Here is a 27,966-nt window from a genome sequence, read left to right as displayed (position 1 = left end):
GAGTTTACTTATGCAAATCTCCCAAGATGAGAAGCTGGCTGGCTTGTCATTTGGATAGCGTGTGAGCTGAAAAAGTGGCAAGGAGCCAAGTTTTGAGGTTATGCACCACAATAATTATCATTCCTTTGTTTTTGACATTACTGGCTAGCCAAAGAGCCCTATAGAAAACAACCCAGAGAAAAGTGGATTAAAAATAAAAACACTCCAGGATGTCTTAGAGCCTGCTTAGAGTCCTTTTGGCCACTCGTAAAAAGGAAGGGTTTCACACTTTAGGACATCAGCTGCAATATACAAGTCAGTAGTTAAGCTTGACCGTAAAGGATAAAATTTAACTCTCCATAAGGGCATTAGAGATTGGAAAGACCCAAACAAGATTGTCACAGAAAAACACACTTGTATAATACTATTCAGTGGAAAAAACTGTTGTTAAAACTGTAGTGCATATCTATGGTTTGAGGGTATTTCTAAACTCAAAAGTTAAAGTAGTAAGAAATAGAAAGTAAGTTAGTTTCTATTAAGCTTGTCTTGCCTGTCTCAGAATACCTAAGTTTCTTAAAAAATTATTATTTCCTTCAGGTTTTGTTGACAGTAAGTTCTCCTTTTTTAAAACCAAAAAGAAAAACAATACTCATAACTGGGCCATTGTCATTAAACCTCCCTTTCCTACAAGCAAAGCACTGCTATTGCCCTCCTTTCTAATTGGCAGTTGTTTCTCAGTCCTGTCTTACCTCATGCAGAGCAGTACTTAAATTAATAGAAGTATTTTTCTTCTCAAAGAAATATTTATGGGAGAAGGATTCCCATAGACTCCAGAGGACTCTGTCAGGCCTCACAAGGGGAGGCTCACATCTGGGGTAGGACTACAGAGAAAGTAGGTTGGCTGGTTAACTGCAACCATGACAAACAGGAAAAAATGCGTGCTGCTACCCACATATGTGTGATTTCTATCTGGGTTATCACAAATGATGTGCATCAAGCCTGTCACGCTGCTTTGGATTTCATCAGAGCACATGAAACAAGAATCACACATTTTGCTGTACTGATGGTTTTTAGTGTTGCTCTCCGAAAGCATACCTTATTTCACGAGCATGAAAAGCATCTGATAAAACATTAAACTTTTTTGCACCTCAAAAGTAATTACATGAAGAGTAATATGGTTTACAGTTTGTCTTGCAACAGATGCCCCTACCTTTCCATCATGAAGGACACAAAGCCTGGCAACTGACAAGCAGATGCATGAGAAGGGAAGTCAGTGTTCATATGGAGATGTTTGCCACGGCCTAAGGAAGGATTTTGGAACCTCCCATCCCTCCTTTTTCAGTTTCAGAAGTTAAAAAGAATGGATAGTCAGGATAATTAATACCAAAACACAGTTCGGTAGCAGCTTTTGGTTAACAGAAGCGGAGCAGACACAAAGCTGTTAACTTGAACAGAAGCACAGTGGCTAGCTGATTATTAAAAGAATAATCATGGGTGGTGATAGAGAATTAATGTCAGGCTCCATGCATTTCCTCGCAAAGTAGTATGAATTGTCTTTTCCCCAAGGCAGGTGACAATGGGAGTTTGGAGGACAGAGAGCTATAATCTGGAACTGTCCCACACTGGTTAGAAATACCTTGAAGCTGGGCTCCACAGGAGTGGCATTGGCAGGGTTTGCTTTGCAGGAATGCCTATTGCTGGCAAAGAGAATGGTGATGTTTTCTTTCTGCCTTCATAGTCCAACTATTCTGTGCTTCTCTTACTAGCAGGATTAATTAAATGCTATCAATAAAAAACAGCTAGGAAGAGCGTGCTAGCAGAGTGCAGTCTGCTGCCCTGAAAAAAAGGCAAGAAAATTCCCTTCAGACTTACAAGGAGCACTGGCTTATTTTCAGATTGAGGATTCAAGGTTTGGTTTAACTTCAAAGTTTTTATTAATCATTACTAATATTCCCAGTGACTACGTACCAGTGAGATGTAAAAACAATCAAAAAATAGCTTAGTTTGTTTGACTTTTGGTTTTGATTAAATAAACTAGGACATACTATGATCAGATGATGGTTTGGCAGGAGTTCCTACCAGTTCTTGGAGGACATTCGCTATTTGTCATAAAAGAAAATAGACTGATTTCCTGTAGTGACACCCACATGCTAAGTCACCTTCTGTAACCCTTAAGAGGCTGATGGAGAGTGCAGTGAGGAAAGCACACTGTGCGTGGGGAGATGGAACCACTGTGTAGTGGGACTTCTGTAGCTTACAAGCCAGGGGGCTAACACACATGGAAACTTTCTCTTTTTCCTCAGTGCCTCACCAGTTGGGTGGGAGGACAAACACAACCTAAGTTTTTATTTTTTTTTTGCTCATAACACTCACACTCCCAACTTTACAAGAGTACTCCCTTGGATTTAGCAATGCTGCTCTTTATTGCTATGATAGTGGAGTAATTGGCATCCAGTTCAGGTCTAACTGACAAAAAGCCTTAGACAATTCATGGGTAACAGAAAAACTTAGAAAATAGCTCTCCCTCCTCTTTCTGTGGTTGATAGCTTTTTGAGTAAGAGCCAATTCTTTTTATTTTCAAAGTCCATTTTGATTTAGATGTCACAGAGAGAACGCACACATCTTTCCTGTCATTCATTTATTTCAATATACAGCTCAATCTGGAGTGTCTGATAAATTCTACAGCACAAAAATGTCTTTGTGAACATTGCTTATGAAAGATGCTCGGTAGAGTGCTGCGGTTTGTATGTATTTTAATTCAAACGTGAAGGTACTGCTGCCTGAGATGGCATAAATCAGCTTAAGTCCCATTAACTTCAATCAAATGAATCAGTCAAACTATTCTGTCATCTTCCTGGCTTTATAAAACAAACCTTGAAAACATCTTCAAAGGGTTTGGTAAGAGACATTACCAAGCTATCGAAGGAAGCTAAATTATACTATTTAGAAATCTGGCTTAGATATGCTCTTTTTTTATCCCCTTCACCTACTACTATTGCCAAGTATTTTCAAGGGTGTCTCTAGTTTTATGTGAGCCTTTATCAGGTAATTTACTCTGCAGCAAGAAAAGTCTACGGTCAGTAATCAACTCTTTGTTTCTTTCTAGGCAAAGCTAAAATCCTTTGCTGCCAAAATCATTCAGCTCCTGAAGGAATGGACTGAAACTTTCCCCTATGATTTCCAAGATGAAAAATCCATGAAAGAGTTGAAGGAGATTGCTCACAGGATCACACAATGTGATGAGGTAGGTGCTGGGGGAGAAAAACCATTAAGTGGTAAAGCAATATTTGTCAACCTTTATATATAGTTTATCATATTATATACAATCCCTTGCTCCTGCATGCAATATTTTGTAAATGGACTAAGCTGTCAGTAACTGCAGGGCACGGGCTGAGTGATGAACTCCACGGTCCATTAGCAGAAACTGTCTATGTATAATCACCATGTGTAAGAGGGACAGACAAAACAGTCAAAACGATGTGAAAAATGGATGTGGTACAGAAGGAGAAAGGAAAGAACAGTCTATAATGGCACAATATAGTTAACTTTCATGATGAGTGATGTACCATCCTTGGTACTGTGTTACTACTCTCTACGTCTAAGTCCCACAAGACATATCAACTAGTTGTAGCAATTGTACTCTTGCTCAAGAGGAAGATGCTTATTTTTTAATAGTTTATTCCTAGCAATAATCAGCAACTGTTTTGTTGCTATGTTTCAAGTGACATGCACAGTATTTCCACTGGAAGTCTATTTGAGCTCTGCTAGCTACTCAGTCACCGGTCATAACAGCTCTGAGTTTCTAGCCTGTGAAGAAGGCTAGACCTCACAAAAAACTTTTCTAAAATAAAAAGATCAAGCAAATTCAAATAAAACAAGGGCTGTCACTTTTCTGTTTTTTTGTTTTGTTGGGTTTTTTTCCAACACTCAAAGCCTACACTTTTCATATTGAGAAAGTCACTCTTAACTACCAACAGGCAGAAGAATACGATGAAGCACTGCAAGGGAATTGTCAAGTTTTTGTGTGAACATGAAGGCTTACTTCTATAGAAGTAGAAGCTTCTCCTTGTTTTTAAACCTACAATTTCAATATCTATTTGAGAACAATTAGCAGGAAATGGGAAGACAATTGTATTACGTGGTTTTGTTGATTCAAGTACAGAGAAAATGAAGAACAACAGGTTTGACAGTGCTACATGAATCAGTGATAGGACACAATACAATTAGGTGTTACCAAGTTGTCAAAAGGAAGTATGTCAGTTTTGTTGCATCAGCAAAGCTGTTTACCTGGACGCTACTATGAAAATGTCAGTGCCGTAGTAGGAGGGGAAAAGCAAATAGGATTATAATATGCCTTTTATTCCCTTTGTAGACAAGGGTGAAGAGGTGTATGTTGGCAGAGATACTATCGTGAAAGGGGACTTGGCAGAGGTTTTACCTAGCGTCTGTATCTTAGTATTTAATTTGTCTATTACTTTGAACTAGAAAGAAGTTGTGGGCTTTCGTTCTCTTCCCTTCCCTCCCACTCTGTTATGTATGAATGAATTGTCATTTGAGAAAAACACGTCTTCACAGGGTGGCTCAGTGCTGTGGTGTCTGAGGCATCTGATGACATTCATTAATTACAGTGTCACCATATTTATCCCCTTAACAAGGCTACAAGTCAAGTTTGATCAGTGAAGAGCTATGCTATGTCTGACCCCTAGGAAACATAATTTGACACTGACAAAAAGCAGCTCTTGTTCTCAGTATTTGTTACCACAAGAAACTACCCATACTGTGCTTCAGCAAGGGATTATGGTAATGGTTGGGGGGATTGGTTTTTATTTTAAAGCTTTTCCGAATCCCCTTAGGGCACTATTCTCCATGCATAGGATAGAAAGTAAACTGAGAACTCGCACAAAGCAGTAGGGTGCTTGTCCTGTGCTATCAGACAGCATACCAAATAGCTACTGGTATAGAATTGCACCCCAAATGAAACAGACATCCCTGTTTGAACTCAAACAAGGACAAAGTATTCTATACTCATTGCCTTATTTTCCAAAATTGTAAGAAAGTTTAGGGTGAGAAGTAATGAAACTGCTAAACCTAAGGGCATTTGTCTAATTAGTAAGATGCTAATAAATTTACAATAACTTAAGTAAGCATAGTTTTTCACGTCACTACAATTTCTTTGTTCACTTGCATATAATATCCACGATATTATACGTGGGTAAGTCAGGCATAGCAGCTGAAGTCAAATGATTTACAGCAGAAAGCTCAGCATACCAGGGAGCAGAATTAGCGCTTTATTTTAGTCCCCCCCACGCTCCCTTGGCATTTCTGAACACTTGTAGCACAATATCCGAAATGGCTCCAGCCAGCTGCTGTTCAGTGGTAATCCAGTTGTCTCATCAAGATGAGCTACGCTGCCTTCAGCTTTTCATTTGATTTCACATGGGAGTCAGATTATTGCCTTGTAAAGCAACATTCTGACACTATTATTGCTTAATTATAGCATGCAATATACAAGTATTTGGTAGTCATCGTCCCTCACATCTGCTACATAATTTCAGTCATCACTGCACATTAGTGGCTTCTTTGAACGATCACAGATTCATTGCAGTTCTTTCTAGTGCATCCAGTTGACTGGCAGAAACCAACACAGCAGGTTGTAAACTAATGGTTAACCTTGTGGCTAACTTCAAGAGAAATAATTTGCATGAAAACAAGAGAACAATTGTGCGGGAAGAGGAGGAGTGTCTTGGGTTGAAGTGGTTTTTCCAGCAGCAGGAAGAAAAGGGTCAGAGAACCCGGGTCATTTAAAGCAGTAACAGGAGGGGTGGAGGTACAGGAAAGCATCAAGTTAGCTCTTTGGGGTTGACCTAATAGAGAATGTCTATAGGACACAATCAACATCAAAGACTTCAGCTTCCCTTAGTTGTCAAAACACTGAGCAAATTATATTTTTGTTGCTTTACCAGTATGTATCCTTATAGATCCTATGTTTAAAATCTGCACCTGATGAACAGAAAGAGATTTTAGTTGTCCAAGGATATGATGTGTACTGTGCTCTTACCCAAATCTTTGGATGATACAGGTGTTCAAAGCCAAGCCAGGGTATTTTAGGGGCATATTCTTGGACATAATGCGAATTCCCTGGATTCTGCCTGGGCTAGACAGACTTGATCATCAGTGAGTCTAATCAGAATGAGAGAGAACTTTTTGGCACTTGGCACCCTCAGGATCCAGGAAGCCTTGTGCAAGCAGCTCAGCCACCTTTCACTACACCCACTTTTAAGCTGCTCACCTTGATGCCTTTGAAACTGAGTACTAGCCCAAAACTGCTGCAAGGAGCAGACCAGCCAAGCAAGTGAAATAAGAGTTCAGAAGGTGGGCAGGTATAAAGATGTCATTATGAAGTTGTGTGGGCAGCCAGGACAAGTTCATTTGTCACAGGATGATCAGCTCAGATAAGATGAAAGAAAATGGATAATAGGCATTTATTTTTCTCAGTCAGAAATTGTTCGACGATCTGTGTCTGCAAGCACTAAACGTTTTTAACAGTCATTGTTTCTGCCTTTTGCTTAGGAAAATGGAACAATGAAAAAGATCATTAGCCAGATGACACAGAATCTCCTGATGGCCCTCTCCGCACGGAGCCAGTACCAGGAAATCAGGGAGAAATTCCGGCAACCAGTTACCGACAAAGGCACTATCCTCAAAACCAAGCCACAGTCAACTCAAAAGGACATCCTGAGTGTGTGCTGTGACCCTCTCATCTTGGCACAGCAGCTGACCTATATTGAACTGGTGAGACACTAATTTGTGTGAAGTATTTCTTTATCCATTTACTAAATATTAATATACTCATCAATATGAATTTTGTTATGGCTTCACTGAAAGCCTCTAATATTTAAATCAAAAAATACCAAGTAATGAACGAGATTAGGTACACCATTAAACACACCTTACACATCTACACTGTAAGAAGATGAAAGTTGCCAAAATGTGCTCCTAAGTCTGGCTTTATTGATGCATTTTTCACTGAGCTCCCTGTTTATCTGTACAGTGACAATCTTTCATCTCTCCAAACACAGGAAAGGGTGAGCAACATTTACCCAGAGGATCTGATGCAGATTGTCAGCCACATGGACTCCCTGGATAATCACAAGGTACAACAAGGGATACAGAGGGAAAAAGAAACAAAGAGTAACCAGGGTTAAGAACCGCTGTGATTTGAGTATACCCTCTGCAAGAAAGGCTGACATTTTCTAACCTTTAAGCTCACGCCTTAAGAAACATCCACAAGATTTTATCAAGACATGAAAAGAAAGTTTGGTATGTTGGCTTTATCGTGATACAGGATAGGATTAACAATGTGGCCTGTTCTCTTACAGTGCCGAGGCGATGTGACCAAAACCTATAATTTGGAGGCCTATGACAATTGGTTCAATTGTCTCAGCATGCTGGTGGCTACGGAGATTTGTCGGGTAGGTATTTGTAGAAAAGAAAATAGCAAAATGGTCCTGGCCTTAAGGACAAAAGGCAGGCAGTGGTCTAAACTGGTCTTAAACAGATTTAAACATTAGCAGTGCAATTAAAGATAATAGCATTACTCAAGCATTAAATTATTTGCATGCTTATATGATTAAGAGTTCACAGCTACATTTGGCTTTATGTATATTCTTTAGTTTTGTATAGCTTCCATAGCAGCATTAGTCATGCAGTGAAATGGAACTTGTGAGGAGTTTAAGTCAGGAGCTCTTTTGGATTTTTTTTTTTTTATTATTTTTAAATACATCCATAAATTCTCAAAGATACTAATCTTTAAACACAGATATACCAGTAAATTGCTATCCTTCCACTGCATTAGCACTGTCCTACTCATCTTTGTTGTAGAAAAATCATGAATAAACTTCCTTCAGAAAGATTAAACAGTAAAAAAAGAAAAAAAAGAGGGAGAAGATTATAGTAACTTCTATCATATAATAAGCAAAGAAATGGAAGGTATACTGCCCCAGAAACTTTTTTTTTTTTGCATGTGTATTCTCTGTCTTTTTAGATTCCTATTAATATGTAGCAAGCCTAGCAAATGGAAAATTTTTTCTCTATGCTTATATGGTCAGCAGCTCTTCTGTGGAAATCCAGATGCCTACTACAGTTTCATGAAGTGAGATATATGGATCCTGATCTCTTAAGATTTCCTGCTCTCACAGAAACTTATTACAAAAACACACCAAGGCACCTTCCAGAGCTGGCTGGTGTGGCCAATACATTTAATAAACCAGTCAAACAGAAGGTTTTAGCATACCAAGGGCTAAGCCAAGCCCTTGACTACTGAACCATTTTCTTTTGATGTAACACAGAAACTGAAGTATGTAGGTAAGAGAGTTTTTATTAAAAATGAAAAGGGAATTCCCTTGGAAATCAGTCCCACAATTACTAGTCAGGAGCCATTTTTCTATAAGCCAGACCAAACTTTTAGGTCTAAATATAGGAAAGATTTTGATTGATGAATGTAATGTAGGTAATTATTATAGCTTTTCTTAAAGAAATAAAAAAGGAGAGAAAGACTGATGGCTTTTGGAAACAAAGTTTGGAGACAATGCTGTATATTAATTTTGCTTTGTCATTTATAAAAAAATCTGCAATGCAGATGTTCAGCATCACTTGCTAGATCCTTTAGATGTTTGCATTACTGGGAATTTGTATATTTGATCGTCATCACTACCTGCTCTCAAGAGGTCATTTGAAAGCATACACAGAAAAATGAGAGAAACAGAATAATTGCCATGTCCTGTTCTCACATTTAGGTTACATGCCCCTGGCCTTCGTTTTTCCACTGCTTTTCCCTCTTCCTTCTGAGGTTTAGATTTTTTTGCATATATTCATGTTGTCTCCCTCTTCCAGTAACAGGAAATTGCTGAAAGTGTCCAGCTTGTTTATACAAAATTCCCTAAAACTTTGAACTTTTTATATAAACAAAAACTTACGCTGCCTCATAATTGGACAAATAATGAATAATAGCCCCAAATACTTGCGCTTTTTTATTAAAAATTAATCTTAACAAAATACCCTCAAACCTATAAGAGGTTTAGCTGGATTAAGTCTTGAAATGCCTATTCGATCAATGTGTTACAGTGCTTTTGACTGAACATCCCATCCAAAATTCAGGCTGTCCCCTCCCTCTTAACAGATGTTGTTTCTTACAGGTTGTAAAGAAAAAGCAACGTACAAGAATGGTGGAATTTTTCATTGATGTGGCAAGAGAATGTTTCAATATTGGAAACTTCAACTCAATGATGGCTATTATCTGTGAGTATCCTTAACACAGACGACAAAAGGCACTGCATTTTACAAACTGACTGGCCCAAACTACACTCGTACTTGCCCTAAATTGGCTGACAACATCAACACGCACACTTCTACAGGGGTAGTATATACCAGCGACAGATTATTGTATGAGTGGACAAGTGTCAGCTACAACTTTTGTTTGTCAAGCTGAACTGCCTCCCAAAACATGTGGTGATAATACATAAACACAGAGTTATGTTAGCCTTGCGTTTTTTCAAGTCATCTCTTTTTCTCTCCTCTCTCTACTCAGCTGGGATGAACTTGAGTCCTGTGGCACGGCTAAAGAAAACTTGGTCCAAGGTCAAAACAGCCAAATTTGATGTTTTAGAGGTACGTATAAAGCTTAAACTTTATATAGAAATCCACCAAATAGTTTCATCCAAACCTCTGCTGTGGGATTACTAAGTGATCACAAAGGCATCTCTGTCAGTGGTCACCAGCAAATAAACATCAGGGAGAGCATTTCCTGAATTTCAAACTCCCTGACTGCAAAGAGAAGTGAATGCAAGTTTCCCTTAGGTTATTTTGCCCTTGCTTATGGTTTTCAGTTTTTCATCAAGGTAGTTTTCACTCAAGTACATGTCATTTTGCTACCTTTAAAGCTAATTAGAGTACTCCATCTAGTGGAGATCTGAATGAAAACAAAACTCAATTGAAATTGTCATTGGACAGATTGGTGACAGCAAGCTAGAATTTAGATTTTTTTTTTTCCAGTAATGATTAATCATTTCCTTTCAGTCTTCCATTAACCATTGAAGCAAAGCATAAATGTAAAGCCAGTAAAGAACCCTCATTTCAAACAAGATAGAAATTAGAAAAACCTGAATCCAGACTTGATCATTATAAGGTACTTTATCCCGAGAGTTTAAAAAGAGGCCCAACGAATTCATAAAGAACGAACTCACTGATGGTTAGAGCAAAGCTTTTTATGTTTAGGAGACATGCATTACTTGACTGCCTTTTTCCCCTCTTCCTTAAAAACAGCATCACATGGATCCTTCCAGCAACTTCTGTAATTACCGCACGGCTCTGCAAGGAGCAGCACAGCGCTCTCAGACTGCCAACAGCAATCGGGAGAAAATAGTCATCCCAGTTTTCAACCTCTTCATTAAAGATATCTACTTCCTGCACAAAATACACACGAACCGCTTGCCCAATGGGCAGATAAACTTCAAGGTAGGAGTTTACTATTATAGAAGCTTGTGATGCTAAACATGGTACATCACAAACATTTGCCTGTTTTGAATGTCTAGCTCATTAGATTAGCAATTCCTTCAGCATTTCTGTGATCTAGACATTAAGCAATATCATTATGTAGGGGAAATGATTTCACCAAATTTCTGTGAAAGCTAGTGCTTGCAGTTGCTGTGTTTATATTATGTATCCAGCAGGCCTACAATTGCATATATATAAGAGGGTCCATAAAACTGTTGGAATGCAATTGCCTTCAGTTAAAAGATTAGTTTTAAAATGCAATGAAATGAATATTATTTTTTGTTAGTTTTACATTAAAATGGGACAGATGCACTACAAAATATAAAATTCACATAATAATTGGAGTAACGTTAATTTGTTACCAAAACTGATGCATGAAAACATTGAGAAGAACAGATGAGGAACTGAAGCAAGAAGGGGAGATGGAGGGAGCAATAGGAAATGATAACAAGGAAGAAGACTGAATAAAATGTAATAGAATAAGCATGAATAAAAGACTGAGAGGCTCTGAAATCGAAACAAAAGAATTAGTATTTGAAAAAAACAAATATGATTTTAATAATATCTTTTTAATTACCTTATGCAGAAATTCTGGGAAATTTCAAGACAGATTCATGATTTCCTGACATGGAAGCAGGTTGAGTGCCCTTTTGAAAAAGACAAGAAGATCCAGAGCTATCTACTCACAGCACCCATTTATAGTGAAGAAGGTAAAATCCTTTATTGAACATAAGTCTTCCTACTTGTTAAAATGCGGACAAATAATAAATGTGCACAAAACATTTGAGAAGTATATATTAGCACTTCTGATCAGAATAAACTTAATTATGAGGCCTGCTAAGTTAAACCTGCTCCATTGTAACTCTTAATTTTTTTACATTAAAAGACCCCATGTGTCCGATTGTTGTTCTTTTATTTCCTAGCTCTGTTCATTGCATCCTTTGAAAGTGAAGGTCCAGAAAACCATATGGAAAAAGACAGCTGGAAAACACTCAGGTATGAAGCTTCCTCAGAACATGAGTCTTTTTGCACACATACACAGGCATGTGATCATCAGCTTCTCCCTCTTGTTTGCATACCCAGCTTAAGACAGTTTTGGCCCAAATATGAACTAATTTTTTTTCCTTCAAAGTTCAAATCTGAACAAAATTCAGTAAGGCTTGGATTTTGCCACAGCTTTCCCAGCCAGATCAGTTCAGGCTGCAAGATCACTGCTGGGACAAGGAAGAAGAATATGCTTTGTTTAGGCTATCAAATACACTAAAAGAATTTACATTTGTAGCAGTTTTCAGACATGCTTTTCTCAGGGGAACAAATATATAAAGATACTAAGTGCTATAATTTATCATACCTACACACTTATAAAACTTTTACAAGATTTGTATGAATACTCTAATTTTCAGCCTACTCTTAAGGGAGGAAGTCTCAATTCCTCCTCCCTCTTTGAGGGGGGGAAGCACCTCATCTGTGTACACGATGTTAATTCACATTTATTCTAATACTGAGGCCAAGGCAGGAAGAGAGGTTTAGACTTTGTAAATCATGTTCAACATTTAGATTTGACATATCTGTACCAGATAAAGAATGAAGAAGTCCCTATGTTCTGAGTTGCAGTTGAGCCACGTAACTGAATTGTCCTAGACAAGACACTGTTTCCCAGTGATCCCGGTATTTCTTAGGAACACCACGTAAGCTTTTCACTTATGACATCCATGCAATGTACCTTGTATTAAATCTGATGCAGTTCAGCAAGCAATAGTTTAGGATGACAGAGGAGCATATGTTATTTGCCTGAGTGCACCTTAAGGGCCTCAAGTAACGTTATGGAGGTTAAATTTTCATTGAATTTAAAGTCAGCATCTTTATTGGAATTCATAGATGGATTCCACTTTATAATAGTTGAATAATCTATCCCTTGAAGAAAGGAATATTCATTTATTTATTTATGTTTACTTCTAGGACAACTCTGCTTAATAGAGCCTGAGATTTTTGGATCTGATTTGCAGACTTTGAAGCACACCGAATGACCGTGTTTTTACAACCTGAAAGACTTGGACTGAGCTAAGACAGACCTCACTGGCTGAGGTCTCTTTTGTATATACAGTAACTTTTATGAAATGTGGTAAATATTTCACATGTCAACCTTAAGGCACTTAAGTGAAGGGTTTTGGTTTTTTTATTTTAAATATAAGGGCAGGGCCCTGTTCTCAGAGATGAAATGTATCATGGGAGTTGGTATCCCTGGGGAGATCTTACTCTATCAGCATCCAAATCTTTATTTTTTATTACTTCCACCAAAATAAATAAAAATTAAAACACACATCCCAACTAAAGCCAGTGTTCAGGTTAAATACTCCATTGGACCGGTATCCTACAGAACACTCAACATGTCTCTAGCTTTGAAGTGAAGGGTCTCCTTCAAATCAGTGATACCCTTCACACGTGTTAGTGTTTGTAGAGTCAAGGCCTTAGACATCTGCAGCAAGCGTGTTCCTCTCCTACACCAGAAAATAGTGCCTTACAAGGTACTGATATCGTTTAGTGTACCTTCTATTACGCTGGACTGGAAGTAAAGAAAATAAAAATATGGATGTCTCGAAGCCAGCTACAATGTACTTTTTAAATAAAATGGAGAATATGGCACACGAAGTAGAGTATACCTGCCTGTAACATTGATGGTGCAGCAAACATATTTTTGTTACGTGATTGAAAGAGGTAAGATGGGGTAACTGCTGGGGGATGTGCGTTTGTGTGTGAGGATGTGTGCGTGCATGTGTGAAGATGCACACATGTCTAAGTTTTATTACTTCTGGAAACTATCCTTTAAATTCTGGCTGTCAGAATAGTTCGTGTTTTCCTTTTTAGAAATCAGGGAATTTTTTTTTTTGTTGTTTTGTTTAAGAGAAGGACGTCTAACCTAGATTATCTCTGCAAAACAGGCTCAATATGTTTTTTGAAAACAGTTTTCAGAACATAAAAATCATATGTGAGCTAGGGAGAGGGAAGGAAACTCTGATGTCCAATTTGAAGTTAAGGCTAACACTTCCAAAGAAGCTTAAGAAGAATTCATCACCACTGAACAGGGCATTTAATTGCCTTGTTTCCTTTGAGAATGCTAGTTTGCACTTACAGGCAATTAAAGCAAAGACCAACTTATATGATAAGCTTTTCCTAGTATTTTGCAAGCCATGATTAATGGTCTGAGCCAAACCCCATTGAAACCTAAGGGAAACACCATAAGAAATTAGTCACACCTTTGAACCCAGGTCACTACCAAAATTGCCCACCGATGCTTACCATTTCTAATTTCACTTTTTAGCCTTGAGTTTATACCCAATTTGGCTAGCCAAATGAGCACCTGAGGAACTTAGGTTGAGATTCAAGGTATTTCTTTCCAGGAAAAAATACACAGTTCAGGACTTATTTTCTCACCTGATCTCTGAATTAAGAAAGAAAAAAATAGGCTCAGATTAAAAATTATTGTTTAGTGAACAAACTATTACTCAAAGAGTATCTGTTGTCCTCGTAATGCTTGAGGTCTGGATATTTGTAAAGATAATGACTTGAGCCAGACTATGAGATCTTTTTTTATTTTTTTTTTTTTAAACAAGGCACTCAAGTCCACAGCAGTTGCAGCCTCCCTCAGAGCCTCGCATAGGACCTCTGCACAAGCTTCTTTAAAAATGATCAACTCTAAATAGATGAGTTTTATCTTATTCTGCCTTCTGTTGCTGGACCAAGAGTCTGGTTTATTCCAGTCCAGTAGATTCTTCTTGCTGAGTGCCTACAACCAAGAAGCAGTGCCCCTGTTTCATACAGCATCTGCAATCACTTGGTAGAAATTATTTGCTGTATTGGCCCTGTAGCGTGGTGATAAATTAAAGAGCCTTCCCTCTCTCCCTGGTTCCACTGCCCCCCTTGACAAATACTTGAAATTAAAAGAGTAAGTTGGGGTAAGAAAGGGAGATGAATCATCTTTTTGCTATTTGCATAGCATTGACATCAAAAAGAAACAGAAGCAAGTTATGCCATGAAGAAGGAAGAAGTAGGATACTAACTGCTAACAACAACAGCCCAGAAAAGGGGAAGGGATAATTCTTATGATCTGCTGCTATTTTTCCTGTGCTGAAGTACTGACCTTCAGCCCTGGATTAGAGTAAGAATATTTATACTGTATTATTACAGTGTTTTGCACTTTCAGAGATGTTCTAGCTAGTAACATTGTTGGACACTATAAGAGGGATTGTCTATCAGCTTTGTTTATGTAATTGAAATTTAAAAGGGATGCTTAAAATTTAAGAAAAAATATATATTTGAAATGCAATTTTAGAACACTTTCTGTAAATGTATAAAAAAAGCTTTCACATGAATGTGCACTTCACTGGTCAATCAGTCCTAGTATATACTTGAAATCAATGCAGTATTCACATTGGTTCCTTTTTATTTTTCCTCCCTCAGTTTGATACATTCCTTAAATACTGTGTTTTGCTATTCTGAGCTGAAATGCTAAATATAAAGCTGTACCATAAAGCAGGATATTCCGTGTTTGACTGGATGTGCTTGCATTAATAAAAAAAAATTTGCTTCAACCAGGCTTAACTTCTCCTGTGGTTATTTTTCACTTCAAAACTGATGAAGCCACAAACCAGTGGCTGAATGAGGTGAAGCAACCGTGGAAGGCACTATAGTCGCAATGAACCAACTGGTTACTTAAATTTAAGTTTAGACTTACAAAAATACGTTATGAAATACTTAAATACCTTCCAACAAAGGCAAGAGCAACCCTAAGCCAACAACGCGCTGCCAGTTCTGATGTCCTCTCTAGAGTAGTATTTTCTGGATTTGACACAGTCTGCTACAGAGTATTGTCATTCTCTCAATGAAAGCGGTTAACAGTTCCACTGTGTAAACACCTTCTGCCTGTCCTAGGAGTTGAGTTTCATTTTTTTCCCCTCCCACATATTTATCCTTTAACAGGAAAGCAGAGCAGGGTTTGCTGGCTGCAGCACCCTGCAGGGTTTCCTGTAGCAAGATTCTGGTGACATCTCAACGCTCCAGGACCTCTGGTTGCAACCACTACCTTTTTTTCATGCCCTGCTTTTCAGAAGCAAAGCCACTTTTGCAAGGTCACGCAGGGACCAGAACAAGCACAGAACTGAGGAGAATCCAGCTTTCCTAACACGCTGCCCCAGCGCTGCCTCCTTTCCCAGGGATATAATCTTAATATATACATTAGATCTGGCAAGTGCAGGAGCCCTGGAGACCCTGCAAGCATTTTTAATCTGTTGAAAACGGGGGAAATTATTTTGGTAACCAGACATCCACAACAGACTCCCAGAGTAGAACAGTACTACTGTCAGTCATCATGGCTCATTAGAAAAGATAATGATGTTTACCAGTATTAAAAGGATCAAGCAGACAAGAGTCTTCCTGATGGCCAGTTCACACTCATAATTAATATGCATATTACATCCTTGAAAATTCACTTCCAATTATGTCCCATCCAGTCATTAGGATAAATTAGCTATTTACACAGGCATAAGAGTCAACAATAAAATTGCTTTCCAGGCACTTTACTGCCATTAGAGCCCGACACAGTAGGAGAAGCGGTAACTCAATGCCAGCCAGATATCTTTAGTTACATTAGCAGCAACTTGATTTATCAAGCTAATGGTTCCCCAGAAACAGCTCGCTTTCAGCAGAGAGCTCACGCAGCAAAATTCAGCTGAGTAGTCAGTTGACAACTGATATTAGCACATCTTTGGGAGGGAAATCAGCAATTCTCCCGAGGACGTGCAGACGCATCTTCCCTCTTCAGTCTGCAATGTATGTAATTTTATCAGGGCAACCCCCCAGCTCATCAGAAAAGCCTGCAAATGGTGTATGGAAGCAGAGTTTTGTCTTACAGCTCTCTGCAGCCATTAAATAGGGCTGATAGTGAGATACTTAACAAAAATTTATCCTAAACCATTATTGCATGCTATAAAGGAAGTTGCCAGCCCTAGTGAGCATTTATTAGCAACACAAACGGTGTATGGAAGCAGAGTTTTGTCTTACAGCTCTCTGCAGCCATTAAATAGGGCTGGTAGTGAGATACTTCAAAAAAAATTAAAAATTTTATAAATCGAATTGCAGTAAGACTATCCTAAACCATTATTGTGTGCTATCGAGGAAGCTGCCAGCCCTAGTGAGCATTTATTAGCAATAGTTGCTTTCAAATTCCTCCTTCCAGGGTCGCCCCTGCGGCGGCAGAGATACCTGGGTGTGCTTTGAGTGTCAGCACAGAGGACGTCAGGCCTCCAGCAGAGGTTCCCTGACACTGCAGAGGTTTCCCTTCCTCCACCATGGGCCTTAGAAGAGAGAGAAGCGTTTGGGGTGCATTTCTGCAATAATTTGGAGGTACAATTTCTCGAGATACCTGGGTGTGCTTTGAGGTGTCAACAGAGGACATCAGGCCTCCAGCAGAGGTTCCCTGACAATGCAGAGGTTTCCCTTCCTCCACCACCGGCCTTGGAAGAGAGAGAAGCGTTTGGGGGTGCATTTCTGCAATGATTTGGAGGTACAATTTCTGTAAGAACTTAAATGTTTCTAATATTTCCAACCTTCTAAGCTATTTGTAGCATCAGCTTTTTGTTGTGACTTCTTGATACCACACTCAGCTTTTGCACAGAAAATGGATGAAGTCGATTGCCACAAAGTAACTTTGGGATATTACTTTATTTTCATAATGAAATACTAAAAAGTGACCAAGTTCCGTGTCACACAGGGAGTGGTGATGCAGTCTCAGATAGATAGTCTGCCTTCTCCTCAAGAGATATGATGAGGAAGAAATTGAAACCACCAGGAAACACAGCATCAATTTAAAGATACTAAACCAGTAAGTATAGTTTCTGATCTGCTAGGATGCATACCTTGTGATATTAGGAATTCTTGTGCTTCTAGCAACTAATAATAATAAAAAGAAATTCTATATAAGAAGTTCTGTAAGAAATAGTGTTCGGCAAAACCTGAATACAGTTATTTGAAACTACTAGTAGCACCCACCAGAAGGAAAAAAAAAAAACCACAACCAAAAAACTCCCACAAAACCCAAACCCCAGGGCCATTGCCGTGCAGAGGATTCCTGTTACCAACCCCACCTCAATACAAGGCATGGAGACCATTTTACAAGATTGACAGAAAGCTGAGAGCAAACACAACCCAAGGCATCATCAGATTCAAACATCCATGCCTCATCTGGGGCAGAAAAGAAGAAACTTGAAATTTAGTGGAAATTTGCTGCCAATATTTCTAATTTTATCTAGCTTCTTCAGATTTTGCAGATATCTTAATACAATTCAGTTTGGAGGCAGAAGTCCAATGAGATCTAACAATCTCATTACACGGACAGGAAAGTACTTAACATCTTTTTAATTGCTGTCACATGAGGACACTAAGGCCTCTTCTGATTCTGAGGGGTATTAAATCCAGAAGAATCTTGCTATGTATCAGTGTCAACATTGAAAGTTTCCTTTCAAATGTTGAAACAACATCCAGCTGCTCATATTCAATTAAAAGAAGATAATAGTAAAAAGACTCGACATCCCCAAATGCCTATTAAAATAGAGAAGTGAAATGCAGTCTAGCTTCTTCAGATTTTGCAGATATCTTAATACAATTCAGTTTGGAGGCAGAAGTCCAATGAGATCTAACAATCTCATTACACGGACAGGAAAGTACTTAACATCTTTTTAATTGCTGTCACATGAGGACACTAAGGCCTCTTCTGATTCTGAGGGGTATTAAATCCAGAAGAATCTTGCTATGTATCAGTGTCAACATTGAAAGTTTCCTTTCAAATGTTGAAACAACATCCAGCTGCTCATATTCAATTAAAAGAAGATAATAGTAAAAAGACTCGACATCCCCAAATGCCTATTAAAATAGAGAAGTGAAATGCAGCTCGTCCTCCACTGCATCAACAGAGCACTCAGGGACTCAGCAAGCACAGCTCTAAGTGATGTATTTCATTAAAGTCTCTAACACTCACGGTACCACCAGAATTTAATGAAACATGGAACAATTCACACACAGAATCACACAGAATCTTAGTGGTTGGAAGGGACCTCTGAGATCGAGTCCAACCACAAAAAAAAAAACAAAAAAAACCACACCACACCAAACCAAACGTGGTCATGAGAGCTCAGTGCTGAAGAACATGTCTCAATTTGAAAAAAAAAAAAATCACTCCTAAAATGCTTCAAAAACATGAAATCCAAGCAAGTAATGAATAAATCCACAAATCCAGTTTTTTTTTTTCCTGCGTGCCTCTTATCTCATCCTCTGAGATCATCGAGTCCAACCACAACCAAAAAAAACACACCACACCAAACCAAACGTGGTCATGAGAGCTCAGTGCTGAAGAACATGTCTCAATTTGAAAAAAAAAAAAATCACTCCTAAAATGCTTCAAAAACATGAAATCCAAGCAAGTAAAGTGATGTATTTCATTAAAGTCTCTAACACTCACGGTACCACCAGAATTTAATGAAACATGGAACAATTCACACACAGAATCACACAGAATCTTAGTGGTTGGAAGGGACCTCTGAGATCGAGTCCAACCACAAAAAAAAAAACAAAAAAAACCACACCACACCAAACCAAACGTGGTCATGAGAGCTCAGTGCTGAAGAACATGTCTCAATTTGAAAAAAAAAAAAATCACTCCTAAAATGCTTCAAAAACATGAAATCCAAGCAAGTAATGAATAAATCCACAAATCCAGTTTTTTTTCCTGCACGCCTCTTATCTCATTTCTCAGAAACTTCACAGTACCCAAGTATCCCAAGAAGAAATGGACAAGAACCCAGAAGCCAAAAAGCTACTTTGACAAGATTTTAATAAGCAAACACACACAAAACCACCCAACAACTATATGGTCTACACGGGCTGCATTTGCAGGCCAGAACCTCACCCCAGCTGCGCCCCAGAAACTCCACTGCCAACTTGCACGTAGAGTGGCCTGAGCTTTGATCAGTCTCCAGGCTCCTCTCCAGAGCATACCTCAGCACCAAGGAATTGCAAAGGGTTTGTGATTTTCTTCAAGCTCTCACTTTTATACCAGGATTTTCCCCATAGTTTGTAACAAAGTCAGAGAGAAGCTGCTTAGGCCTGCGTAAGGCTGCAGGAAACCCGTGCAAGAGCTCGGGCTCTGCTGGGGCCAAAGCCACCACCCTGCCCCTTAGCCCCCGTTTCCACAGCTTCACCTCCTGGCTCCTCCACATCCATCACCTTGTGCCAACTCACATCCTGTGCTTCCCGCAGCAGAAAACTCCCTGTTTGTCTCACAACCGTGACTCTGCTGCCCGGGCACGCTTACCCCCGCCTTCAACAGACACCATATCTATGAAAGCTGTTTGAAGGCCTCTGCACTAAGTTTTGTTTTACTTCAGACACATTCTTTTTAAAAATAGCATTTTTTTGCAGAAGGCTGAGAACACTTAGGTGCTCACAAAGAGCATGTGCGCCCCCCGTGGACAAACAAACGCCAGAACAATTGCAAAAAAAATATAAAAAATGCTAGAATTTTTAAGCTCAGACACCACCACAGTCTTAAACACCAGATCATCTTGAAAAGAGCTAGGAAAGCCACTGACACTGCAAATGGCCGGAATAGGGTGACATCCTCTTTTACGTGCAATTCAAGTACAGCCTGGAAAGTATAGAAGAACATGACAAAGCCTTAAAATGCCAGCTTGCACCAGCAAAGGGGTTTTACAGCAGTTGCAGTGAAAAATGAGAGAACATCAGTCAAGAGACTTCAGTCACACCAGACACAAGTTCTATAGCTCCAAGGCAATCTTGAAACTGTTGGGTTAAAAACAGTCCTTTTGAAAAATTCACCCCACTACATACAAACTTACAGCAGTGCAAATAACCAGTTAAATCACCACAAACTCCTATCTAGGCACTTTAAGTTTAGAGAGACTTATTTCACTTACTCCAGAACAGCACTAAGCTAACCAAAACAGGACAGCACTGCCACACAGCACTGCCACACAGCACTGCCAGCTACTCTTCAAACCCAGCACAACACATCCTTTGCAAAAGCACACAAGTTCTCCTGTTAAAAAAGATGGAAGCCTTTTGGTGTAATCTTAGAGTATATCCCAGAAAAATCAGTAAAACATTTACCTTATTCTAACCCAGAAGGAAGGAGACCACGTTGGTAGGGGAAGAAGCGGAAGAACCTTCTTCTGCCAGCATCAGTTACTGACTGAGAGTAGCCAATTACTCCACAAGGCCCTAATTAAGCACACAGCTGCCATCATTACTGCAAATGCAACAGCTGTGGCAGAGGCAGCCCCTCACGGCGGGGTCTGGGTGAGCCCCAAACCAGCCCTGTTCCTCCATCACCTGGTGTCGGTGACGGCAACTGCTCTGCACCTTCCTGAGGGGGCTGTGGGGCTGGTCTCCAGCTGGTACAAATTCACAGAAGGCTGATGGCAATCACAATGCTCAAATCTAAGCCAGCTGGAGGTGTGGGTCCTGCAGAGCAGGCCAGCATGGGGGGGGATGGTGTTAGCAGGGGGGTTGTTGCATCCCCGCTCCCAGCTGCATCCCGTAGAGCTGCCCTGCCAATGGCCACGGCCACACGGCCCAAATGGGCTTCTTGCCCTGATGCATTAAGAAAAATTGATATCAATAAAAGCAGAGCTCAGCACAGCTAGTGCAACCTCAGAAATGTAAAAAGTCTCCTTCGTTGTAAAGCCTTTTCAGTGAAGAAAACATGTCTCAATTTGAAAAAAAAAAAAAATCACTCCTAAAATGCTTCAAAAACATGAAATCCAAGCAAGTAATGAATAAATCCACAAATCCAGTTTTTTTTTTTCCTGCGTGCCTCTTATCTCATTTCTCAGAAACTTCACAGTACCCAAGTATCCCAAGAAGAAATGGACAAGAACCCAGAAGCCAAAAAGCTACTTTGACAAGATTTTAATAAGCAAACACACACAAAACCACCCAACAACTATATGGTCTACACGGGCTGCATTTGCAGGCCAGAACCTCACCCCAGCTGCGCCCCAGAAACTCCACAGCCAACTTGCACGTAGAGTGGCCTGAGCTTTGATCAGTCTCCAGGCTCCTCTCCAGAGCATACCTCAGCACCAAGGAATTGCAAAGGGTTTGTGATTTTCTTCAAGCTCTCACTTTTATACCAGGATTTTCCCCATAGTTTGTAACAAAGTCAGAGAGAAGCTGCTTAGGCCTGCGTAAGGCTGCAGGAAACCCGTGCAAGAGCTCGGGCTCTGCTGGGGCCAAAGCCACCACCCTGCCCCTTAGCCCCCGTTTCCACAGCTTCACCTCCTGGCTCCTCCACATCCATCACCTTGTGCCAACTCACATCCTGTGCTTCCCGCAGCAGAAAACTCCCTGTTTGTCTCACAACCGTGACTCTGCTGCCCGGGCACGCTTACCCCCGCCTTCAACAGACACCATATCTATGAAAGCTGTTTGAAGGCCTCTGCACTAAGTTTTGTTTTACTTCAGACACATTCTTTTTAAAAATAGCATTTTTTTGCAGAAGGCTGAGAACACTTAGGTGCTCACAAAGAGCATGTGCGCCCCCCGTGGACAAACAAACGCCAGAACAATTGCAAAAAAAATATAAAAAATGCTAGAATTTTTAAGCTCAGACACCACCACAGTCTTAAACACCAGATCATCTTGAAAAGAGCTAGGAAAGCCACTGACACTGCAAATGGCCGGAATAGGGTGACATCCTCTTTTACGTGCAATTCAAGTACAGCCTGGAAAGTATAGAAGAACATGACAAAGCCTTAAAATGCCAGCTTGCACCAGCAAAGGGGTTTTACAGCAGTTGCAGTGAAAAATGAGAGAACATCAGTCAAGAGACTTCAGTCACACCAGACACAAGTTCTATAGCTCCAAGGCAATCTTGAAACTGTTGGGTTAAAAACAGTCCTTTTGAAAAATTCACCCCACTACATACAAACTTACAGCAGTGCAAATAACCAGTTAAATCACCACAAACTCCTATCTAGGCACTTTAAGTTTAGAGAGACTTATTTCACTTACTCCAGAACAGCACTAAGCTAACCAAAACAGGGCTGTGTCTTAAAACAACATTATGCAAAAGTTTAGACTTAAACTTAAAAGGGAATTATTTAACATTTCACCCTCAGTTGAAAAGTACTTGTGCCACACAGTACTGCCATACAGCACACCCAGCTATTCCTCAAACCCAGCACAACACATCCTTTGCAGAAGCACACAAGTTCTCCTGTTAAAAAAGATGGAAGCCATTCCCCTTTTGGTGTAATCTTAGAGTATATCCCAGAAAAATCAGTAAAACATTTACCTTATTCTAACCCAGAAGGAAGGAGACCACGTTGGTAGGGGAAGAAGCGGAAGAACCTTCTTCTGCCAGCATCAGTTACTGACTGAGAGTAGCCAATTACTCCACAAGGCCCTAATTAAGCACACAGCTGCCATCATTACTGCAAATGCAACAGCTGTGGCAGAGGCAGCCCCTCACGGCGGGGTCTGGGTGAGCCCCAAACCAGCCCTGTTCCTCCATCACCTGGTGTCGGTGACGGCAACTGCTCTGCACCTTCCTGAGGGGGCTGTGGGGCTGGTCTCCAGCTGGTACAAATTCACAGAAGGCTGATGGCAATCACAATGCTCAAATCTAAGCCAGCTGGAGGTGTGGGTCCTGCAGAGCAGGCCAGCATGGGGGGATGGTGTTAGCAGGGGGGTTGTTGCATCCCCGCTCCCAGCTGCATCCCGTAGAGCTGCCCTGCCAATGGCCACGGCCACACGGCCCAAATGGGCTTCTTGCCCTGATGCATTAAGAAAAATTGATATCAATAAAAGCAGAGCTCAGCACAGCTAGTGCAACCTCAGAAATGTAAAAAGTCTCCTTCGTTGTAAAGCCTTTTCAGTGAAGAAAGAGGTGGGGAGCTGTAGTTTGCCAGCAGCCAGGCCTCAGGAGAAGGAGGAGGAGATGAGCACCATGGGGGCAACACTGCTTAACTTCAGCCATAGCCCCATGTTCCCCATCTTACTCCACAGCTGAGTAAAATGTGAATGACTGATCTCTTTAAGAGCAGTTGGGGGTCACACACAGCAAGGGCACCTCAGCCAAACAAAGGCTAAAACCCCCTTGGCCACACAGAAAGTTCTATTGTTACAGCCGTGCAGGAGTCAACCAGTTACTGCATTTATGCTGAATTGTCACTTTAGAGGCTCTTTGAAGTTCCTTCCCTTTCATTCAGCTGTCTGAAAAAGCAGAAAGTTGTTTAATTTGATTCTAAAGTTTATATACCAGCATGCACTGAAACCTGTGATTTAAATATGTGTCTGCTTTCAGATACAAGCTATGTTCCCCATCTTACTCCACAGCTGAGTAAAATGTGAATGACTGATCTCTTTAAGAGCAGTTGGGGGTCACACACAGCAAGGGCACCTCAGCCAAACAAAGGCTAAAACCCCCTTGGCCACACAGAAAGTTCTATTGTTACAGCCGTGCAGGAGTCAACCAGTTACTGCATTTATGCTGAATTGTCACTTTAGAGGCTCTTTGAAGTTCCTTCCCTTTCATTCAGCTGTCTGAAAAAGCAGAAAGTTGTTTAATTTTGGGTCCTGCAGAGCAGGCCAGCATGGGGGGATGGTGTTAGCAGGGGGGTTGTTGCATCCCCGCTCCCAGCTGCATCCCGTAGAGCTGCCCTGCCAATGGCCACGGCCACACGGCCCAAATGGGCTTCTTGCCCTGATGCATTAAGAAAAATTGATATCAATAAAAGCAGAGCTCAGCACAGCTAGTGCAACCTCAGAAATGTAAAAAGTCTCCTTCGTTGTAAAGCCTTTTCAGTGAAGAAAGAGGTGGGGAGCTGTAGTTTGCCAGCAGCCAGGCCAGAGGAGGAGAGGAGCACCATGGGGGCAACAGTGCTTAACTTCAGCCATATCCCTATGTTCCCCATCTTACTCCACAGCTGAGTAAAATGTGAATGACTGATCTCTTTAAGAGCAGTTTGGGGTCACACACAGCAAGGGCACCTCAGCCAAACAAAGGCTAAAACCCCCTTGGCCACACAGAAAGTTCTATTGTTACAGCCGTGCAGGAGTCAACCAGTTACTGCATTTATGCTGAATTGTCACTTTAGAGGCTCTTTGAAGTTCCTTCCCTTTCATTCAGCTGTCTGAAAAAGCAGAAAGTTGTTTCATTTGATTCTAAAGTTTATATACCAGCATGCACTGAAACCTGTGATTTAAATATGTGTCTGCTTTCAGATACAAGCACTTCTCTCGCCCTCCTTATGCAATGCTCCAGGCTTAAATACTGACAGGTGCTGAACAGTCACCAGCACAATCTCACCAGGTGACAAAGAAGTTTTAATAAGTGTTTCATGTGTGTGTGTATCTCAAAGTCCAAAGGGTTACAGGCTTTTATGAAATTAACAAGAAAGCCACTTAAGTATTTTCTTCTGGATCCAGCGGACCCAGAACTAAGTATTTCCTTGTACTTTTTCCACTTCTTCGTCTGTATTTTTGGATTCTCCAAAATAGTATCTACTAATCCCATTGAATGACCTATTTTTAAACAAATTAAAGCTTGCAAATTCTAAAGCACAACCTGAATTCATTCCTGTAAATGGTCTAATATAAAAGCGTGCCCTGTGCTAATCTCACTTTGACTTCCCTTAATCAAGAACACTTCCCCTTCCCTCCACACATTGCGAGTTCCTTGGAAAAGGTTACAATTAATGTCTATAGCATACAGCAGCTAAAAATAAGAGGAAAAAACCCCAAACTTTTCACTTCAGTGGAGCATGTTCCTATTTAAATGAATGTTACTATATTTACTACTCTAACACTAAAACGCCGTGACTCCTCCAGGAAAACACAGCTGGCTTTTTACACAGGGACCACAGCTGTAAAAAGGGAACTGGTGCGTTGCCCAAACAGCATCTGTGGACACACAGCAGGGCCCAGCCCCGGGCAGGGAGTGGGTTCTGACTCCAAAGCACAATATTTTCATTTCTCGTTGCCATGCCCCAGCGGTGGGCAGCCCATGCCAACCAGAGTGGGTTTTATTCTCCCTCTCCAGGCAGAGCCCATCTTGGGAAAGCCACGAGCAGGTCTCCTCTGCCCAGCCAGATCCTGCATGGCAGACACATGGATCTGATTCCACGGAGCCATCCGGGCAGGTCAGAGGCACCACAGCTGATGATGACCCGAGGCACCCATCAAAACCTTGCTGTTCTCCTTTCTCCAGAAATTGCCTGTGGCCCCAGCTGCAGGGCCTCAGCTCTTCAAGCTGACGGGTTTTGCTTTTGTGCCAGATCAGGCTGGAGGTGACCAACAACAACGCAAGCTCAGTATCAACACTGAGGCATTAATAATCAAGTTACTGAACTTGTTCTGTGCACAGAGAAACGCCTAGGGTTTAGGAGCTCAACATGAGCCAGCAACGTGTGCTGGCAGCCCAGGAAGCAAACCACATCCTGAGCTGCATCAAAAGAACTGTGGCCAGCTGGGTGAGAGGGGTGATTCTGCCCCTCTGCTCTGCTCTGAGGCCCCCAGCTTAAGAAGGACATAGACCTGTTGGAGCGAGTCCAGAGGAGGGCCGTAAAGATAATCAGATGGATGGCACACTTCTATGATGATGGGCTGAGAGAGTTGGGCTTGTTCAGCCTGGAGAGGAGAAAGGTCCAGGGAGGCCTTATAGCCCCTTCCAGTACCTAAAGGGGGCTCTACAGGAGAGATGGGGAGGGACCCCGTCAGGGATGCCTTATAGCCCCTTCCAGTATCTAAAGGGGGCTCCTCTAAAGGAGGAGGGACTCTTTATCAGGGAGTGTAGCGACAGGATGAGGGGTAATGGTTTTAAACTGAAAGAGGGGAGATTTAGATTAGATCTCAGGAAGAAATTCTTTGCTGTGAGGGTGGTGAGGCACTGGAACAGGTTGCCCAGAGAAGCTGTGGCTGCCCCATCCCTGGAGGTGTTCAAGGCCAGGCAGGATGGAGCTTTGGTTAAGGTGCTCAAGGCCAGGCTGGATGGAGCTTTGGGTAAGCTAGTGAGAGGTGTCCCTGCCCATGGCAGGGGGGTTGGAACTAGATGATGTTTAAGGTCCCTTCCAACCCAAACCATTCTATGATTCAATTCCATGCTTGTTGCCAAAGCAGAGAGCAAACCCAGACGAAGGTCCCCGAGGAGAAGGCCGGGCAGCTGGCAGGTCCCATGGCACACACTGGCTGCCAGGAGCTTCTCCCCAGGGGGAAGGACAGCGATGGTGAGTTTGCAGCCTTCAGCTGCCCCATCCCCACGACCCGGCAGCCGGGCTCTTTGCCCGAGGTGCAGCAGGCAGCTGCGGATCCACGTGGGAATGTTTCCAACCCAAACCATTCTATGATTCAGCTCCATGCTTGTTGCCAAAGCAGAGAGCAAACCCAGACAAAGGTCCCCGAGGAGAAGGCCGGGCAGCTGGCAGGTCCCATGGCACACACTGGCTGCCAGGAGCTTCTCCCCAGGGGGAAGGACAGCGATGGTGAGTTTGCAGCCTTCAGCTGCCCCATCCCCACGACCCGGCAGCCGGGCTCTTTGCCCGAGGTGCAGCAGGCAGCTGCAGATCCATGGGGGAATGTTATCTCTGCCATCCCCCACCAGCAGGTACAAGCTTGAGACTAGACACTGAGCTAACATTTTCCAGCCGTTTAGCCAGATTTATGCCTCAAGCAACCTCGAGAATAGAATTTATTATTCAAGTGAGAGATTTTCGTGTTTGAAACATGACTAATTTCCTCCCTCCCTTTCTTGGATGAGGTCAGGAAACACCTTCAAGGAAGAGTCACACGTTTTGCTGGGAAGGAGCAAAGCTACCCTGTATTACAGCACCCAGCAGTGACTGGAAAACAGCAACACAGCTGCACACAAACACACGCGTCGGTGTCGTGACTATGCCAAAATGCAATCACAAGTTCAAGACACTCAGGTAATCAAAATCACTTGTGAAGTCACTTTATTATAAAGGCATATCCTACTACTTCTGTTCTAGTTCTGTTACAGGGCAATCGAACACTGGGTATGGGTAATGGATTGAAGCTATTGCTCTTTGCCATGGACTTCATGTTGCAGTAACAGTTATTGTATTTCACTGTGAAATATTATGTCAAATACAGAAATAAGGAAAAATCCTAATGTATAGTACAGAGTTAAGAGGCAGTGAAGGGCAGCTCCTGCCCTGCTTCCAGGGTCCAGCCGCTGGGCTTTCCCTTGCCAGGCATCACTGCTCAGCCCCTCCACAGCTCGGTCAGCTGGGACCCCCAACCGTCCCACATCGCTGAAGAGCCAGGACTGGAGCTTATAAATGGCTGAGGGCTTCAAGGCACAGAATTGGAAGAAGAGAGACACCACAGCAAGGGAAAAAAGAGACT

General features: G+C 41.4%; 1 protein-coding gene across 4 annotated transcripts in view; it reads left to right on the top strand.

The window, feature by feature from the left end:
- Positions 1-15,124, top strand: part of RASGEF1A (RasGEF domain family member 1A) — a 174,201-nt gene extending 159,077 nt beyond the window's left edge. For all 4 annotated transcript variants that reach the window (XM_014940554.1, XM_014940552.1, XM_014940553.1 and 1 more), the window contains 10 exons: positions 3,086-3,223; positions 6,550-6,771; positions 7,059-7,133; positions 7,359-7,451; positions 9,174-9,276; positions 9,566-9,645; positions 10,300-10,491; positions 11,117-11,240; positions 11,454-11,526; positions 12,490-15,124. In XM_014940554.1, the coding sequence (XP_014796040.1) occupies positions 3,086-3,223; positions 6,550-6,771; positions 7,059-7,133; positions 7,359-7,451; positions 9,174-9,276; positions 9,566-9,645; positions 10,300-10,491; positions 11,117-11,240; positions 11,454-11,526; positions 12,490-12,514 (1,125 nt within the window). In that variant the 3' untranslated portion in view covers positions 12,515-15,124. The remainder of the gene's footprint in view (positions 1-3,085; positions 3,224-6,549; positions 6,772-7,058; positions 7,134-7,358; positions 7,452-9,173; positions 9,277-9,565; positions 9,646-10,299; positions 10,492-11,116; positions 11,241-11,453; positions 11,527-12,489) is intronic.
- Positions 15,125-27,966: the final 12,842 nt, after the last annotated feature.

This window comes from Calidris pugnax, unplaced genomic scaffold (assembly GCF_001431845.1).
Source record: "Calidris pugnax isolate Ruff unplaced genomic scaffold, ASM143184v1 scaffold39, whole genome shotgun sequence".
Classification (NCBI taxonomy): Eukaryota; Metazoa; Chordata; class Aves; order Charadriiformes; family Scolopacidae; genus Calidris; species Calidris pugnax.
Note: the sequence above shows the minus strand (reverse complement) of the source record. Positions and strands in the feature narration are given on the sequence as shown.